The sequence below is a fragment of the Triturus cristatus genome, chromosome 6 (assembly GCF_964204655.1).
Source record: "Triturus cristatus chromosome 6, aTriCri1.1, whole genome shotgun sequence".
Taxonomy (NCBI): domain Eukaryota; kingdom Metazoa; phylum Chordata; class Amphibia; order Caudata; family Salamandridae; genus Triturus; species Triturus cristatus.
Window position 1 is genome coordinate 1,217,371,395 of NC_140589.1, and position 14,112 is coordinate 1,217,385,506.

The window sequence follows — 14,112 nt, forward strand, 5'->3', positions numbered from 1 at the left end:
GCTGCTTTCACAGCATGAGAGCAGCCCCAGGATTGGTTGGAGGTGCGTTCCACAAACAGGAAGGAAGTCCTTCTGTTTGCTGCTCGTGGAAAGCAAAGAAAAGTGCTGCACCGGTTGTGCTCCAGAATTTATGGTAAATCATGCGCCTTCGCACCCCACCATTTTATATTTAAGCTAGCCGCCACTGCTATTACTTGAAGGTTGCTTTTATCCTGCTCTTAGTTCTACCTCACTAAGCATAGTAGTTCATGCTCCCTAAGCCCGTTCCTCTTCTCTAACTGTTTTTGCATTTTTCTCTCCCCCTTTTAGGACCTGTTAAAGTCCTTGCAATCCTGGAATATCTTGAAAGGAGATGAACTGGCAGAAGGTGTCTCACAAGCCATGAGACAACCTGTCAGCCTTAAAGTGTCAATAACTAAATCTTCAGGCTACCCTATTCCCCGAGCGGGTCTCGACAGGCTACTGTGCGAAGTGCTCAGCACTACACCCCAGAGGCACAGATGTTCACTTCAAAATGTAAATCACTATTAACAGCATAATTTTCTCAGTTACAAAATATATTCCTGGTGCAGAGAGATCAGATGGGGACGCATGGAATCTGGGGCAGCGGAGACGAATCCTGGCTCCTGTAGCATTCCATTACTATATTTACTTTGTTTAATTACACTTGGTGTGGTTACTCAGGGCTTAATTAAAATCAATGCAGCAGCAGATTATGGATTCAAACGCATCCGGGCTTTCGAGCGAATGAGCTTAGTCTCACAGAGCCAGCAGAAATGAGCTTACTCGCATTTCTCTTTGATTGCTGCTTCGACAGTAAGACTTCTCCCTCAGTCAGAGACAACAGACCTGACCGAGTCATGGTAGGACCACTCAGGTCTGTTTACACACCGCTACGGTCGGCAACCTGACGTCGCGGGCACTACACACACGGATTGAGGAGCACTGACAGCTGTGGCAGGTGTTGGAATGAGGAAGGTCACAGGTGGCATGGGTTGCATAAGGTCAGGGCAGCGCAATACCATAAATAATAATAGTTCTTTTGACAAACCACATTTTTGCTATTGTTAAGTGCTGTAAGCAATATGTATTATTATTCCACAATTCGATAATACTCAGTTTGAAAACCTGAAAAGAATGAAAGGCTGAATTGGTCTTGATGGGATTCAAATGTATAATCTCTGGGTGACATACAGATGTCAGCTGTAAATGCTAAACTCACTGAGCTCACATACATACCCTACAACGTGCTACAGGTCAGGATTGTGGTGTACTGAAGGAAGGAAGGGATCATTTATTTAAAGGCACAGGGAGATTAAGGGCCTGATTTTGATTTTGGCGGACAGATTACTGGTCACAGCCGTGACGGATATCCCGTCCGCTGAAATATAAATCCCATTATATCCTATGGGATTTATATTTCGGCGGATGGGATATCCGCCAACGTTGTGACGGAGTGACCCGTCCGCCAAGATCTAATTCATGTCCTAAGTGATTTGCCCAGAAACGCCGGATTTACAGCCAAAGCTTGGACTCAAAATTGGTTCTCCAGTTCCAAAATCGCACCTCTGGCCATCAGGCAACCTCTCCTCCTATAATAACAATAATAAATTGCTTTTATGTAATGCTTCATACCACACTCCTGTCGCCACATGTTTCAATCTCTAGCTTTCAACTCACTGAGCCATCCTGCCAGTTTATGAAATGACAGTGGTATGGGGAACAACCTTTACAACGCAACTATTACAACGCACTACACTTACAACACAATTTTTACAACGCAACATCCACTACAACGCATTCCATTACATCGCATGACACTACAACGCATTTTTAAAAACTACCTTTACAACGCATTCCATTACATCGCATACTACCTTTACAATGCATACCATTACAGCGCATAATATTACATTAAAACCCCTACACTATCCAACACTTACCCTACTGTTGCACCCCCTGGAGTTAGAATAGTAATTTTTACCCCTATACTATCCAATACTTACCTTAAATGCAATGTAATATTATGCGTTGTAATGGTATGCGTTGTAAAGGTAGTATGCGATGTAATGGAATGCGTTGTAAAGGTAGTTTTTAAAAATGCGTTGTAGTGTCATGCGATGTAATTGAATGCGTTGTAGTGGATGTTGCGTTGTAAAAAAATGCGTTGTAAGTGCATGCGTAGTAAAAGTGTGCGTTGTAACGACATATATCCCAGTGGTATATGTGTAATTGTGTAGTTCCCAACCAAAAGTCGTATACAATTAAGAAACAGGAAAGCAAATCAACCTGATAATCAGATGGCATCACAGGTCCTCCTGAGTTAGTGCCTGAAGGTCCTATCCGTGGCTTCTTATTTTGGGGCCCTTGACTGATGCTGGAGTCCTGACTGTGCTGTAGCCCCAACCCGGTGATGCCTCCTCCGGCCGTTCCATTAGTTTGTGTGCTGCTCTGCTGCTGCATTTGCTGCTGCTGCTGTGGTGCTGTCTGTTGCTGTGTTGCTGTCTGCTGGTGGTGTTGGTTCTGGAAAACATCAAGCATATTCTTACTTAGTTGGGCTCATCAGTTAAGCAAACCACTGGGATTCATAAAAGGACAATGAGTGAGACAATGTCTAGCTCAGACTGGGCCACAATGGTAATGGAGATACTGCAGGGGGCTTCACTGCTGTCAGTTCTTGAATTGGATTGCATAAAGTTGAACATCGGACATAAATTGTAAGAAATGGTGATCCATTACAAGTTAGCTATAAAATTACCCAATACTCCACTGAGCCCAAGAGTTACTGATGATCTGTATCTGTCGCAGAGGTGGGGGTTACTCTGGATTATCGCATATTGGAGAAAAAAAACAGTTTTCGCACCGATTCCTGCATATTTTCCTCTACTGTATGCAGGATTTACACCTAGAGACCTTGCCTGCTTTTAGCTGACAAACTCCTGAGTTATAGAGTACCTGCACTTCTTGTCATGAGGATGGGGCTTGAAATTCCTGTTACCGGCCTCATTGGGATTCACAGTGCACTCAGAGCGAGGCCCCTTCAGTACTGTAGATACTTTACACTTTCCCAACTGGAACAGTCTGGCTTGTCTGAAAAGAAGGTTCAGCAGGACTAAGCCCTTTGAAGTGGAGTAAGTAAGTAACAATAACATCTGTTATTTACAGAACTCAGAAGGTGCAAAAATGGTGGTACTTATCGCTAAACAAAAACAGGATATGACCATTGTTTGTATTAGGATCTGATTCAGGTCTAATTCGCCTTTCTCTTTCTTAGGAAATTCCAGAGGCTCCATGTCTTGTGTTACAACCATTTCTCACCACCGTGACACTTGCACTCTCATAGTACCCCCCTTCCTCCAGACTAATGGAATCACCTAACTACATTTGAAGGGAACAGAACTGGGGTGGAATTTCACCCTGCGGAATTTCGCAGAGTTACATAAAAAGTCAGCGACATTCCGCAAGTTCCCCGAGTGGGTAATTGCCTCCCCTGTTATTCAAATGGCCCACCTAACAATCGCATCTCTGCTCATTGCTGTTGATGGAGAGAAAAAGACCAGAGGGTTGTGAACCGTCAACCACACAACAGTGCAGAACCTGTGGCAACCGTATGCCACCCATGTGCCCAGCTCCCATATTTTTAACTCTTGCTCTGTAGCCTCTGTTCTGTCTAGGGGTGGTGAATAATTCCTCTCCAACTGCGGAGTTCAGAGTTTTTCCCACTCCATGTTATGCTTGGAACATGGGGTACGGCAAAACTCAGCCAACCGCTATGTGGTGGAGATGTTTTCTTGTGCATTACTCTTTAACATTAAGTTGGTGAGCGTGAGAGAGAATTTACATTCCCTAGCGTGATTTTGGGGTGCTAGAATGCCTCCCACCGCGATTTCTCAACACAAGCAGTCACGGCAGGTCGTGACCAATTGCATTGAGAAAGCTGCCGCTTCTGTAGAAAATCGTACATGAGTGGCAGAAAGAAGCAGCACCCTCTGGCTCGCTGCATGGTGCATTCACACTTATTTTACAGCATGGAACAAGCCCCCAGTGCTAAAAATCTACTCGACGTGCCGAATTACTAGCAACAGTGTATCTATAGTGAGTTATCTATGCTTACTTGAATATCTAGTCACCCCTCCTCCAGACATAAGGGAAAACTCCAAAGCTATTAAACATAAGAGGGACGGCCATTTTTTATATGACCCCAGACTGGCCAAACAAGTTTCTTAGAAGAACTGTGCCAACAGCTGATGTTTAATGTGCAGTGTTCAGAAATGCATGTGGCATTGCTTCATAGATACCTTGCAAAAGATGTCAGTTAGATCCATGCCTTTGGTTCTGCATTGCCCTTGAGACAGACTGAGGCAGTGGGTCCCTCTGCTAAGGAGGTAAGAGGAGGTGGAACATCATGCTTTTCGCTCTTCTGCTTCGTGTAGAAGAAAGAATATCTAGCTGCTATCAGAAGTCCACTGTTGTTGCTTAATCTAGTGCCTTATACTTCTGAGGTTACAGCGAATGGACCGCAACTTCCTTGAATGCATGAGGGAAGGTTATTTTGTGGCTCAGCCTTTATCAGTAACAGTGACTTGGGCCTTTTGCTCATTGCTGAGGATCCTCCCTCGAGTGAGGAAAAGAGCATATGAGCTCACATTGAAGACTCCCGCCAGATCGCTAGCACCAAGGGCAAGAATAGGTGAGCTCCCAGAATACAGACAGCACCGTGAGGTACTCCCCAAACCAAAAATGAGGGACAATCAATAACTTTCCACCTCTGCTGTCATAGGCAGCATGAGTGTGGAGAAAGTTTTGAAGAAGGCCAGTTGAGCTACATCCTCCACTTCTCAAAAATAAGCTGGCAAAGCTACCTAAGATGATGCTAGTGTGGAGTGTTGGTACTTGGCCGTAGATTGAAGATGTAGGCATAACTTGCGCAATTATGTGTGGTGAAATTTCAGAAAATTATGCATAATTATGCAAAATGCATCTCGCAGTCCAAAAATACCCGAAGGTTGAATTTGGGTAAAAAAATCAACGTGAAAATTTAATTTGGAGTTGATTTCAAGTTGCTCGGGTTCAAAATACTGCCTATATCTGAGTTTGCAGTTTGAAAAATTACCCAAACGGTCTGTTCGGTTAAAAACATATACCGGAAATGTTTGCTTGCCTCCCACGTTAAAGGAACTGCTCTTGGCATGTGAATTTGTAGTTTTGCGTTCAAAAGCTTTTAGGGAAAAAAATCTGACTGTGATGCCCCTCACGTTAAAAAAATGACCCAATGGTACATCTTGCGCTAAAATTTCTGCCCGAAAATACACGATGTGTCGTAATGGTGTAATCTTGGTAATCTCACTTAAATTTTGTTACAGGAAATTACCCAAATCTTGCTAATTATTCTGGCATCATTAAAATGTTATAGTCCTAGTAGATTGCCAATTATTCAAGTGTCTGTCCAGTGAAGTAAAATAAGATTTTCGACAAGGTAACTGAAGGAAAGTGGTGATTTGATTGACAAAGAGAAATTTTATTATCCTCAACTACAGTTTCTCTTGTGCAGGTGGGAATGGCACTCTCACTTATTTCTTTCTATAGACTATTTTAATAGCATTTTGAATATACAATCTGAGAAAAGTACAGAAAAGGGAGAAAAATAAATTAAATAAAAATAATAATACTTTTCAGCTAGACTCACATGTTCACACTTAACCCGTAACCGACCTCATTGAAAAATTAGAATTCTGAACACACGTATATACACAGTTCTGAGTCTCTTTTTCAGTGGGGGTGAAGTCTCTATCCTCATTTCTTAGTATTCCTGCCCTTGTCTGCCAGATACAGTCATGTTGTTGTGGAAAACAGCGGTTTTCATGTATTTGTTTTTCAACAACTCTACAGTGGTCAAGTCCCGCTCTTCATTCTGCAATGCTAGGTGCATCCGTGACACTCCAAGACTGGGCAATTTCTTTAGAGGCTCCTTGGGTTCAGGCCTTGTATCAAACAACCAGTAATTACTGCCCAGTGGGCAGCACTAAATAACCAGTAATTACGGCCAAGTGGGCAGCACAAAATCTACCAAAACCAGTTATCCATCGTATAATGATTTACAGTCTTTCGCCATACTAAGACGTTAATCCCCACCGATATTCAAAACGCTATGAACCTTCAACCTTGTGAACCCACCTCCACCCCACTCGATAAGGAAGAATGCTCGAGAATCACACTTAAAACACAACGCCGTCTGATCTAGCTTTTAAACCTTCAATGAAAATGACATCTTAAAACTACTGACATTCCTAAAATACTCCAACCATTTTCAATGACTCCCTTCCTCCCAAACTCCTCAATGAGTCCTTTCACCTCCTACTCCCATTATGGACGATTTCAATCAATACCTCACTCACCCAAGGCTCCATACCCTAATGCCTGAAAAGTGGCCAGGTTACACCTATCCTAAAAAAGAACAACTCCGTCTAGTTCAACCCCAACACCTACCAACCTATCTCCAACATCCCAGCTGTAGCCAAACTCTTAGCAAAAAGTGTGCTCTTACAGCTTAGCAATCACATAGAGCAATTTCAACTCCTCGACCAATATCAATATAGCTTCCAGCCAGGTCATAGCACTGAAACGGTCCTGGTCCACATTGTTCATGATGCCTACTAATCCTATTTGACCTGTTTGACACAGTCAATCATGATACCCTTTTGAACCTATTAGAACACAGGATGGGTCTCTCTGCACTGTGCTAAAATGGTTCTCCTCTTTCTTTCACAACAGATCTAAGCGCATTCTATTCAACCATGCCCTTTCCGATCAGTCACTAATGTCGCTTGGCATACCCCAAGGTTTTACTCTCTCCCCGACATTGTTTAACCTATAAATGGAGCTCCTAACAGAAATCTTCAAACTTGCCTACATATCCTACCACATGTATACGGATGACACTCATCTCTACATTAAAATCACCTCTCCCGACAACATCAATATCCTCAATAACACCTTGACAAAACTGCAACATTGGTTGACTTGCAACCACATCAAACTCAATGCCCTCAAAACAGAAATCTTATTGATCTCAACTCCCGTCATCACCCCCAGTATCGAAGACTGGCTACCACATCTCACTGCCTATAACTGTACCCCTCACATCCTTAACCCTGCAAAATCCTTAGGTTTTATCTTGGACAATTCCCTCTCCATGCAAAAGCACTTCAGTGCCACCCCCTGAGGAGAAAATCTTTAACTATACGCTTTAAGAAAACAAACACGTTTCCTCCCTCTGGCTGATCTCAAAACTGCAGTTCAAGTTCTTGTGCTATCAAAATTAGATTATGATAGTGCTACCTTTGTGGGCCTCCCGAAAATCACACTTGCTCAGCTGAAGGCTACTTTGAATGTGGCAGCCAGGCTCATCACTGCATCAAAAAAAGTGACCACATCACCCGACCTCCTATGACTAAAATGGCTACCCTATGAGGCTAGGATCCATCTCACAATTGCACAAGCTCCATAATACTTAAGCCACAAAAATTTAACAAAACAAAAACCTACAACCGATCATTCTCCAGAATTGTCCCCAAAATCTGGAACTCTCTCTCCCCACCAGATCAGATGCAACCCATCCACATCCAGCTTCAGGAAAGAAGTAAATACTCTACTATCCAACAAATTCCTCTCACATGGAGGACATACCTCCCTCTCCTCATGAGCAACCCTTTCTTGCTGTTCGCCGTTGCCTCTTGCCAAGTACTTTGTTCATGCCAGTACTTATGAATGACTATATGTTTCTATCTCTCTTCTCACCATTTGCTTATGTAAACTGTGTCCTCATGACTTCTACTGTGCCTTTGTATACAGCCTACCGTTTTGTTTTCTTTCCTACCTTGCTTCGTTATTCTTGTAAATCACTCTGTCACCAGAAAGGGTCTTGTTCACGCTATAGAAAACTCTAACTAAAATTAAATATGGTTTGTTGCACCTCAAGAAGGACAGAGTCACGGAGACTAGTTTAGTGAAAAACTGCAATAGGATATTGTGTGAAATGTTTTATCATTTATAAAGCATTCTGGGAAGTGGGTCATTTCTTTTTTATTAGCGTGCCTCTACCCAGGAGAGAGGCAGGCAATAGTACCCAATGTTGTTTATTTTATTTTACATTAGTTTTGTTTATTTCTCTCGCTGCAATTATGATGGGTAGATAAAGGGAAACACACAGATTTTCGGACATAGTAGCAGATCAAGTCCGGTTTACACAGGTAAATGCAAGGGGAAGGTCCCTCTGCACATCTGTCTGCAATGGATCCCCAGTAAAAAAAGTGATGCTCCGAGAAACCAGGTTTTTTTTGACAATATTTTGTTATTTACTGCTGTGTGTTAGAGGTAATACAAAATGCATACATTGTTCTGCATTGTAGTGTTTTTAATAAAATTACCATTGATCTTTCTGTGCCAATCAGAAAATGTCCATTCCATACCATTTTTAAATACAGACAAATAATTTAATACAAAAATCATTAGAGTTTGCCAATTAAATGTTCAAAAGTCAAATGTCCAACAAAACACAATTTAAAACCCCGGGTACTAAAGAAACAATATGGTGATGGCAAGCTATGTTGATTTAACAAAGCAGGACCAGTTTATCTGAACCACCGCCTCTCATTCCACTTACCCGCTAGACCCCTTCGCTCTGCCCAACTGGCCCTGGCCACCGTCCCCAGATCCACAAGACCAGAGCCGGAGGAAGATCCTTCTCCTACCTCGCTGCCAAGACCTGGAACACTCTGCCTCTCCACCTCAGGCAATCCCCGCCGTTAACCCAATCCAGGAAGGATCTCAAGACCTGGCTCTTCGACTGAACCCCAGCGCCCCAATGGATCAGCAGCCCCCCCACCCCACCTTAGCGCCTTGAGACACTCAGGGGTGAGTAGCTGCGCTCTGTAAACCCCTGATTGATTGATTGAATCCCTTTGAATTTAACTTGAATCAATCATTACACTTTTAACAGGTTTGTGATCTTTAGAGGACTGGCTGGGGGGTCTCTCTCTCTCTCTCTCTCTCTCTCTCAAAAGCATCATCACCATCAACATCCCATTGCACATCAAGAGGCGGGCGTATTCCTTTTGTATGCCTGTCATTATTAAACACTACAAAAACACACCAGTAGAAAGAGGAGGTTCCTCGAGGAACTTCAACTCTCTAATGCACTACTTTGTCATATGCTGCCATGCCCTCTGATATTCATCTTTTAGCAATTAATTTTTTTATTGAAAAACATTTTTTAAGAAAAGTGTCAAATTTTATAAAATGTCCACATAAAAATGTATCTAAAATATTGTACAAAACTACTTAGTTATATAAGTAAATGTTTTCTGTTTAAGAAGATTTAATTGTATGCTAACATATACACACAGCCATCCAACACAACATGATACGTTTCAAAATGATCAAAATCGACATTAGGAATGTTCATCTGGAGAAAAGGCACTCAGATTCTACTGTGCACAGCCACACAACTTGCTCAAGAGTATGTTTTAGCCTTGTTCGGTAATTCCCCAAAATTTTCATAAAGTTACCCCATGACATATTAATTTCGATACTTACATCAAATAGAAAATACACAAGAATTCAATCGGAGAATGTACAAAGATTACATACACAAAAAGTGGTTGCAAGTTGCGCACTGACTTTTAGAGAATGCAATCTGAATTTGCAAACTAACCTATGTATTACCAGGTCAGCTCACAAAATACGGAATTGCAGGGTGACACAGGTGCTACCTAATTAAATTCCATTAGGCAGAATGAAATTTGCTAACATTTTCTTCTGATTGGTTACAAAGGACAGGAGACCACCAACCCCATGATTGTTTTCCAACACAGAAAGATTATTATTTTTTTTTTTAATGGAGCGAGAGTTTCATAAAGTTCCATAAAAGGGTTTTCATTCTGGAAAAGTTCAGTGAGAGCAGGCAACAGTCCCTTGGAATTGCGAATCAGTTACTACCCCAACATGGAAGTCGGCAACTGGTCAATGGTTTGCAACCAAAATTCTGGGTGCAATCCATTGATTCATGAGATACATTTCAGAGAATTGCTATTTGGAAGGGACACCCAAAACACAACACACCCCTTACAGCTAATGGAAAACCATTTCTCAAGCGATTTTGAAAAAAATAAATCCAACTAGTTGAATGGGTTTGGTACATCAGAAAGAAGTTTGTATCGGTCAGAAACCCTTTGGTTTAGTGAATCAGAGGTTTTGCAACTATTTCCAAAAGGAGTCTTGCGATTTCAAACTTTGGCCAAAAACGTGGCAAAGCTGAGAATCCTTGTCTTCACTGTGTCTCTCTGATGCTATTGAATAAGAGAAATAAGGGAACACGCAGAAGTAGTAGAGAAATCGCTGAACAGCGTATAGTGGTGTGCATCATCTGGAATGTTTGGGATGGACTAGTGTCTGCTTATCAGGATTGGCTTAATGAAAGCTTTGTAGATGACAGATGGGGCAGGTTCCTGATATCAGGGGGAGGAGAACGTAGTTAATTGAGACATTGATCAGGACCCCAACGCTTCTCTCCAGGATGCAATGGGGCAGGAGACTCTCATAACAGCATCAGACAGATGGTAGGATGAATAATGTCCAACAAAACAAGCATAACGGCCAACAAGAAAAGTCCTTGATGAAAGGATTTTAGCCAAAAGGGGACCAGAGAGGGAGAAATCAAGAATGGTGGTGCATTCAAGGCCAAGTGAATAATACTAAGCAAATATTAAATGTTGACAGCAAGGAGATGTTTGCAGTGCGGTTCAGTATGTGCTCTGTGACTATTGACCCGGAAGTAGAATCATGATCTAGGGAGTACCCTCTCTTGTGATAGTTAGCACTATAGTCTTTTACAAATTGTATTGCCCATTCTTGCACATTTTCTAATCTCTTCTTTGTCTATACCGAGGGATCCTATCATTGATACACGGTGTGACCCAGCAATAGTGAGACTTCCATGTGACCTTCCCTTATTTTTCTTGGAATCAAATCCTCTCACAGATTAATGCGGCTACCAACACTAACAATGATGTATATTCAATGCTTTTTGTGCTTTCGTTGTGATTCCTCAGGAGTTTCTGCACGCAATTTGGAAAATCAATACTAAACAGAGGCATTTAAAAAAATCTGTGAACTGAAAGACGGTGTACTGACAAAATATGGCAAGGTGAAATATACTTCATGTTCATAATGTCATTTCCCCTTATTGTTCTTCGAAGTCATTATCTATTTCCCAGAAATAATTTTTATTACCATTAATAGAACATAGTTGTTGATAATCATATATTCCATGTTTTAATTCTCCATTCACAGCAAAATGTATTCCGATTTATCAGCAACTTTCTGTAAACCTCTTTATATTCTGACAAGATGAATTATATTGATTGACAGTAATGCATTAGTCTACATTATCTGTGTCCGTAAATTATTCCTTTAATCCTAACCACAATCATTTTATCATCCTATCCACCCTGTTGGTTCTTTTGTAGTAAAACGTACTTTTATTCGCATATCACAAAGGGAGGCCAGTCTTTTTGGGTCTTCATTCTTAAAATGGGAGAAAATGTCCCTTTTTGTGTGGTCACCCCCATTTGTTGCAGAATTTGATTGCTGGTTCTTAGACTCTGCACACTGGGGCACTGCTGTCTAGTATCCAGTATATATGCTCTAACCCCTGAAACATGTAAAAATAATCTACTCTCTGATTGGCATATTTAACTCTCCTGCAAGGCCATAGTATATGGTGTATAATCTATTTATCTCAGTGGCATTGAAAAGGTCAATTTCACCTGTGGACTGCATCATTTATTGTGCCATTCGCAAGTGTGACAAAGTAAACATGGCTTCAGGCCTACCAACAGGTAGCTGGTGAGGCTTAAATCTACTGTCTTGCCTGTCAAAAAAACATTTTGACAGGAGAAAAGGCTTCTTTTTAAAATTAATAAGTTACCCCTATGAAGGACTAGTAGCTCACGAGGTAGGTATTTAAAAGTGGTACATGTAACAAATTTGGACTAGCGTATTGCTACAGCTGTTAAACACAGACGTTCACATTCAATATTTTTCACAAAAACTGGTCCTTTGGTTTTAGTTGCTTCTTGCCTATGTCTCAGATCTTCACACAGGGGTGGCTCCTCCGTTCCCAGAGATGAAAAATAAAATGGTAATTAATTACCATTTTATTTTTCATTCCCTGTCCAACGCCGAGCGTCAGGACAGCGGCGGGCCGCTGCTAAGTGACAGCAGCAGGTAGGTGGGTGGGTTGGTATGTCACTGTTTAAAGTGTGCCTGTCTTTTTAGCCGGCTGTCTTGCGATGGCAAGCCACATATGCACACTTTAAACAGCTCTAACCCAGCTGTCCTAAGACAGCTAGGGTAGAGCAAGCAAAAGCCTCCAGAGAGCTGTGGAGCGCTGAGTGAGGCCACTCCTTCCAATCCTAGGGCTGCTCTCATGCTGGTAAGAACAGCATTAGGATTTTGCAAGGTAGTTGCTGCATCTGGTTCCTGTGTCAAAAGAAGAGGTCTTGATGTCGCCGAGTTCAGATCAGTTAATTTAAAAAAAATATATTATTTAAAGCAAGCGTGCGCCCGCCCCCTTATCCCCTTAGATACCAGCAGCCACTGTCTTCAAGTTTATATTGTATGATTCTTTGTTTGGCCTTTTCAGTTGTCCTTGTTACACAAACTCCTAGTGTAAATTTCTCAATCATATTCTTCTACGGCAAAGTGAATTTGAGGGGTTTCAGAACCTAGCTTTTTAACTCTAAATAGTTCTGAATATGGAAAATGTTGAAGCAAGTTGTGTGGATAAAAGCTATGTCCATGTAAAACATTGTTTCATTCAGTAGCCTTTGTGAAAAGTGTAGTTGAGCACTTCCAAAAAATGGATGGTTCCTTTGTTTAGAGTGTAAGTGAACTTAATCTGATCACCAACCAGGTTCAATTGCTTAATGTTTAATCTCAAGTCTTCTCTAGAGCCATACTGTGCTTGTTCTTTACAGCCTTGCCATCTGGAGACTTACCATTAACAATTTCTAGGTGTCATCATAGTCTTGTCATACAGTATATTATGCTATATGGTTTGTAAAGCACCACTAATACCCCAATGGGCATCCTAGCACTGTAGTAGAAACAGCTGCAGGCAAATGATGCACTAAAAAGAAAAAAGGCTTCTTCAAAGTTATTAAAGAGTACAAACTCCCAAGAGAGGACGATAGAGAATTCCAGCACTTTGCGGCAAGGTAGACGGCTCATTCACTCATATGGTTCCCTTTGGTTTAAGAAATACTGACCTCATTAGAAAAAGAAGAATGGATAGTGCAGGAGAGGCAGTATGTCTGAAATTTCATCATGAGGTAAACCAGGTCTAAATTGTCGACCATCTCTGTGGACCATGCAGGGTGCTTTAAATATAGGGCACTCCCTGATAGGGAGCTACTGGAGTTCCCTCAGAGGATAAGTAATTGAGGATGAGGAGGGGAGGTTAAGAACCTACCTGGCAGCTGCGATTTGCACTATTTGGAGACTGCAGGTGGTGTACTCTGGAATGCCCAGATAGAAGGAGTTGTCATAGTATAGTCACGAGGAGATGAGATAATGGACCACAGTTGTTCTGGAAGCTTCACGAAGGAGTGAAATGATTTTCCTGAGCATTCTAAGGAAAGAAAAGCAGTACCCAACTGTCTGGTTGGCTTGCTTGGTTCAGAGAATCATTCTGCTATGATAAAGCACAGATTCTCGGCTAAGCGTGAATTTGTGGCTGGGGCTCCCAGTTCAGATGGCCCCTAAAATGGAGACTATTCAATCTTGGATCTAAATAGTAAATCTTGGTTTGTCACTGCTGAGTTTGAGGCCGTGATCTTTCATCTAGGAAGCCACTGCTCTCATACAAAAACAAAATGTTGCATAATCAGCTAGGCACTGATCCCAGTCAGGAACACTGCTTAGATGCACCTACCAAATTGTTCAATGTGATCCATACTAGCCATACGAGTTTACCAGAATTGTTTTGGTAGTGAGAATGGGCCACTTAAATTAAGAACATGAGGGCACAGGTCCAACAACTCGTAATATCTT

The 14,112-nt window shown here is 41.7% G+C and overlaps 1 protein-coding gene across 4 annotated transcripts in view; it reads right to left on the reverse strand.

The window, feature by feature from the left end:
* CDK19 (cyclin dependent kinase 19) overlaps nt 1–14,112 on the reverse strand; it is a 1,761,913-nt gene that overhangs the window by 57,149 nt on the left and 1,690,652 nt on the right. For all 4 annotated transcript variants that reach the window (XM_085612130.1, XM_085612131.1, XM_085612128.1 and 1 more), the window contains one exon: nt 2,290–2,523. In XM_085612130.1, the coding sequence (XP_085468256.1) occupies nt 2,290–2,523 (234 nt within the window). The remainder of the gene's footprint in view (nt 1–2,289; nt 2,524–14,112) is intronic.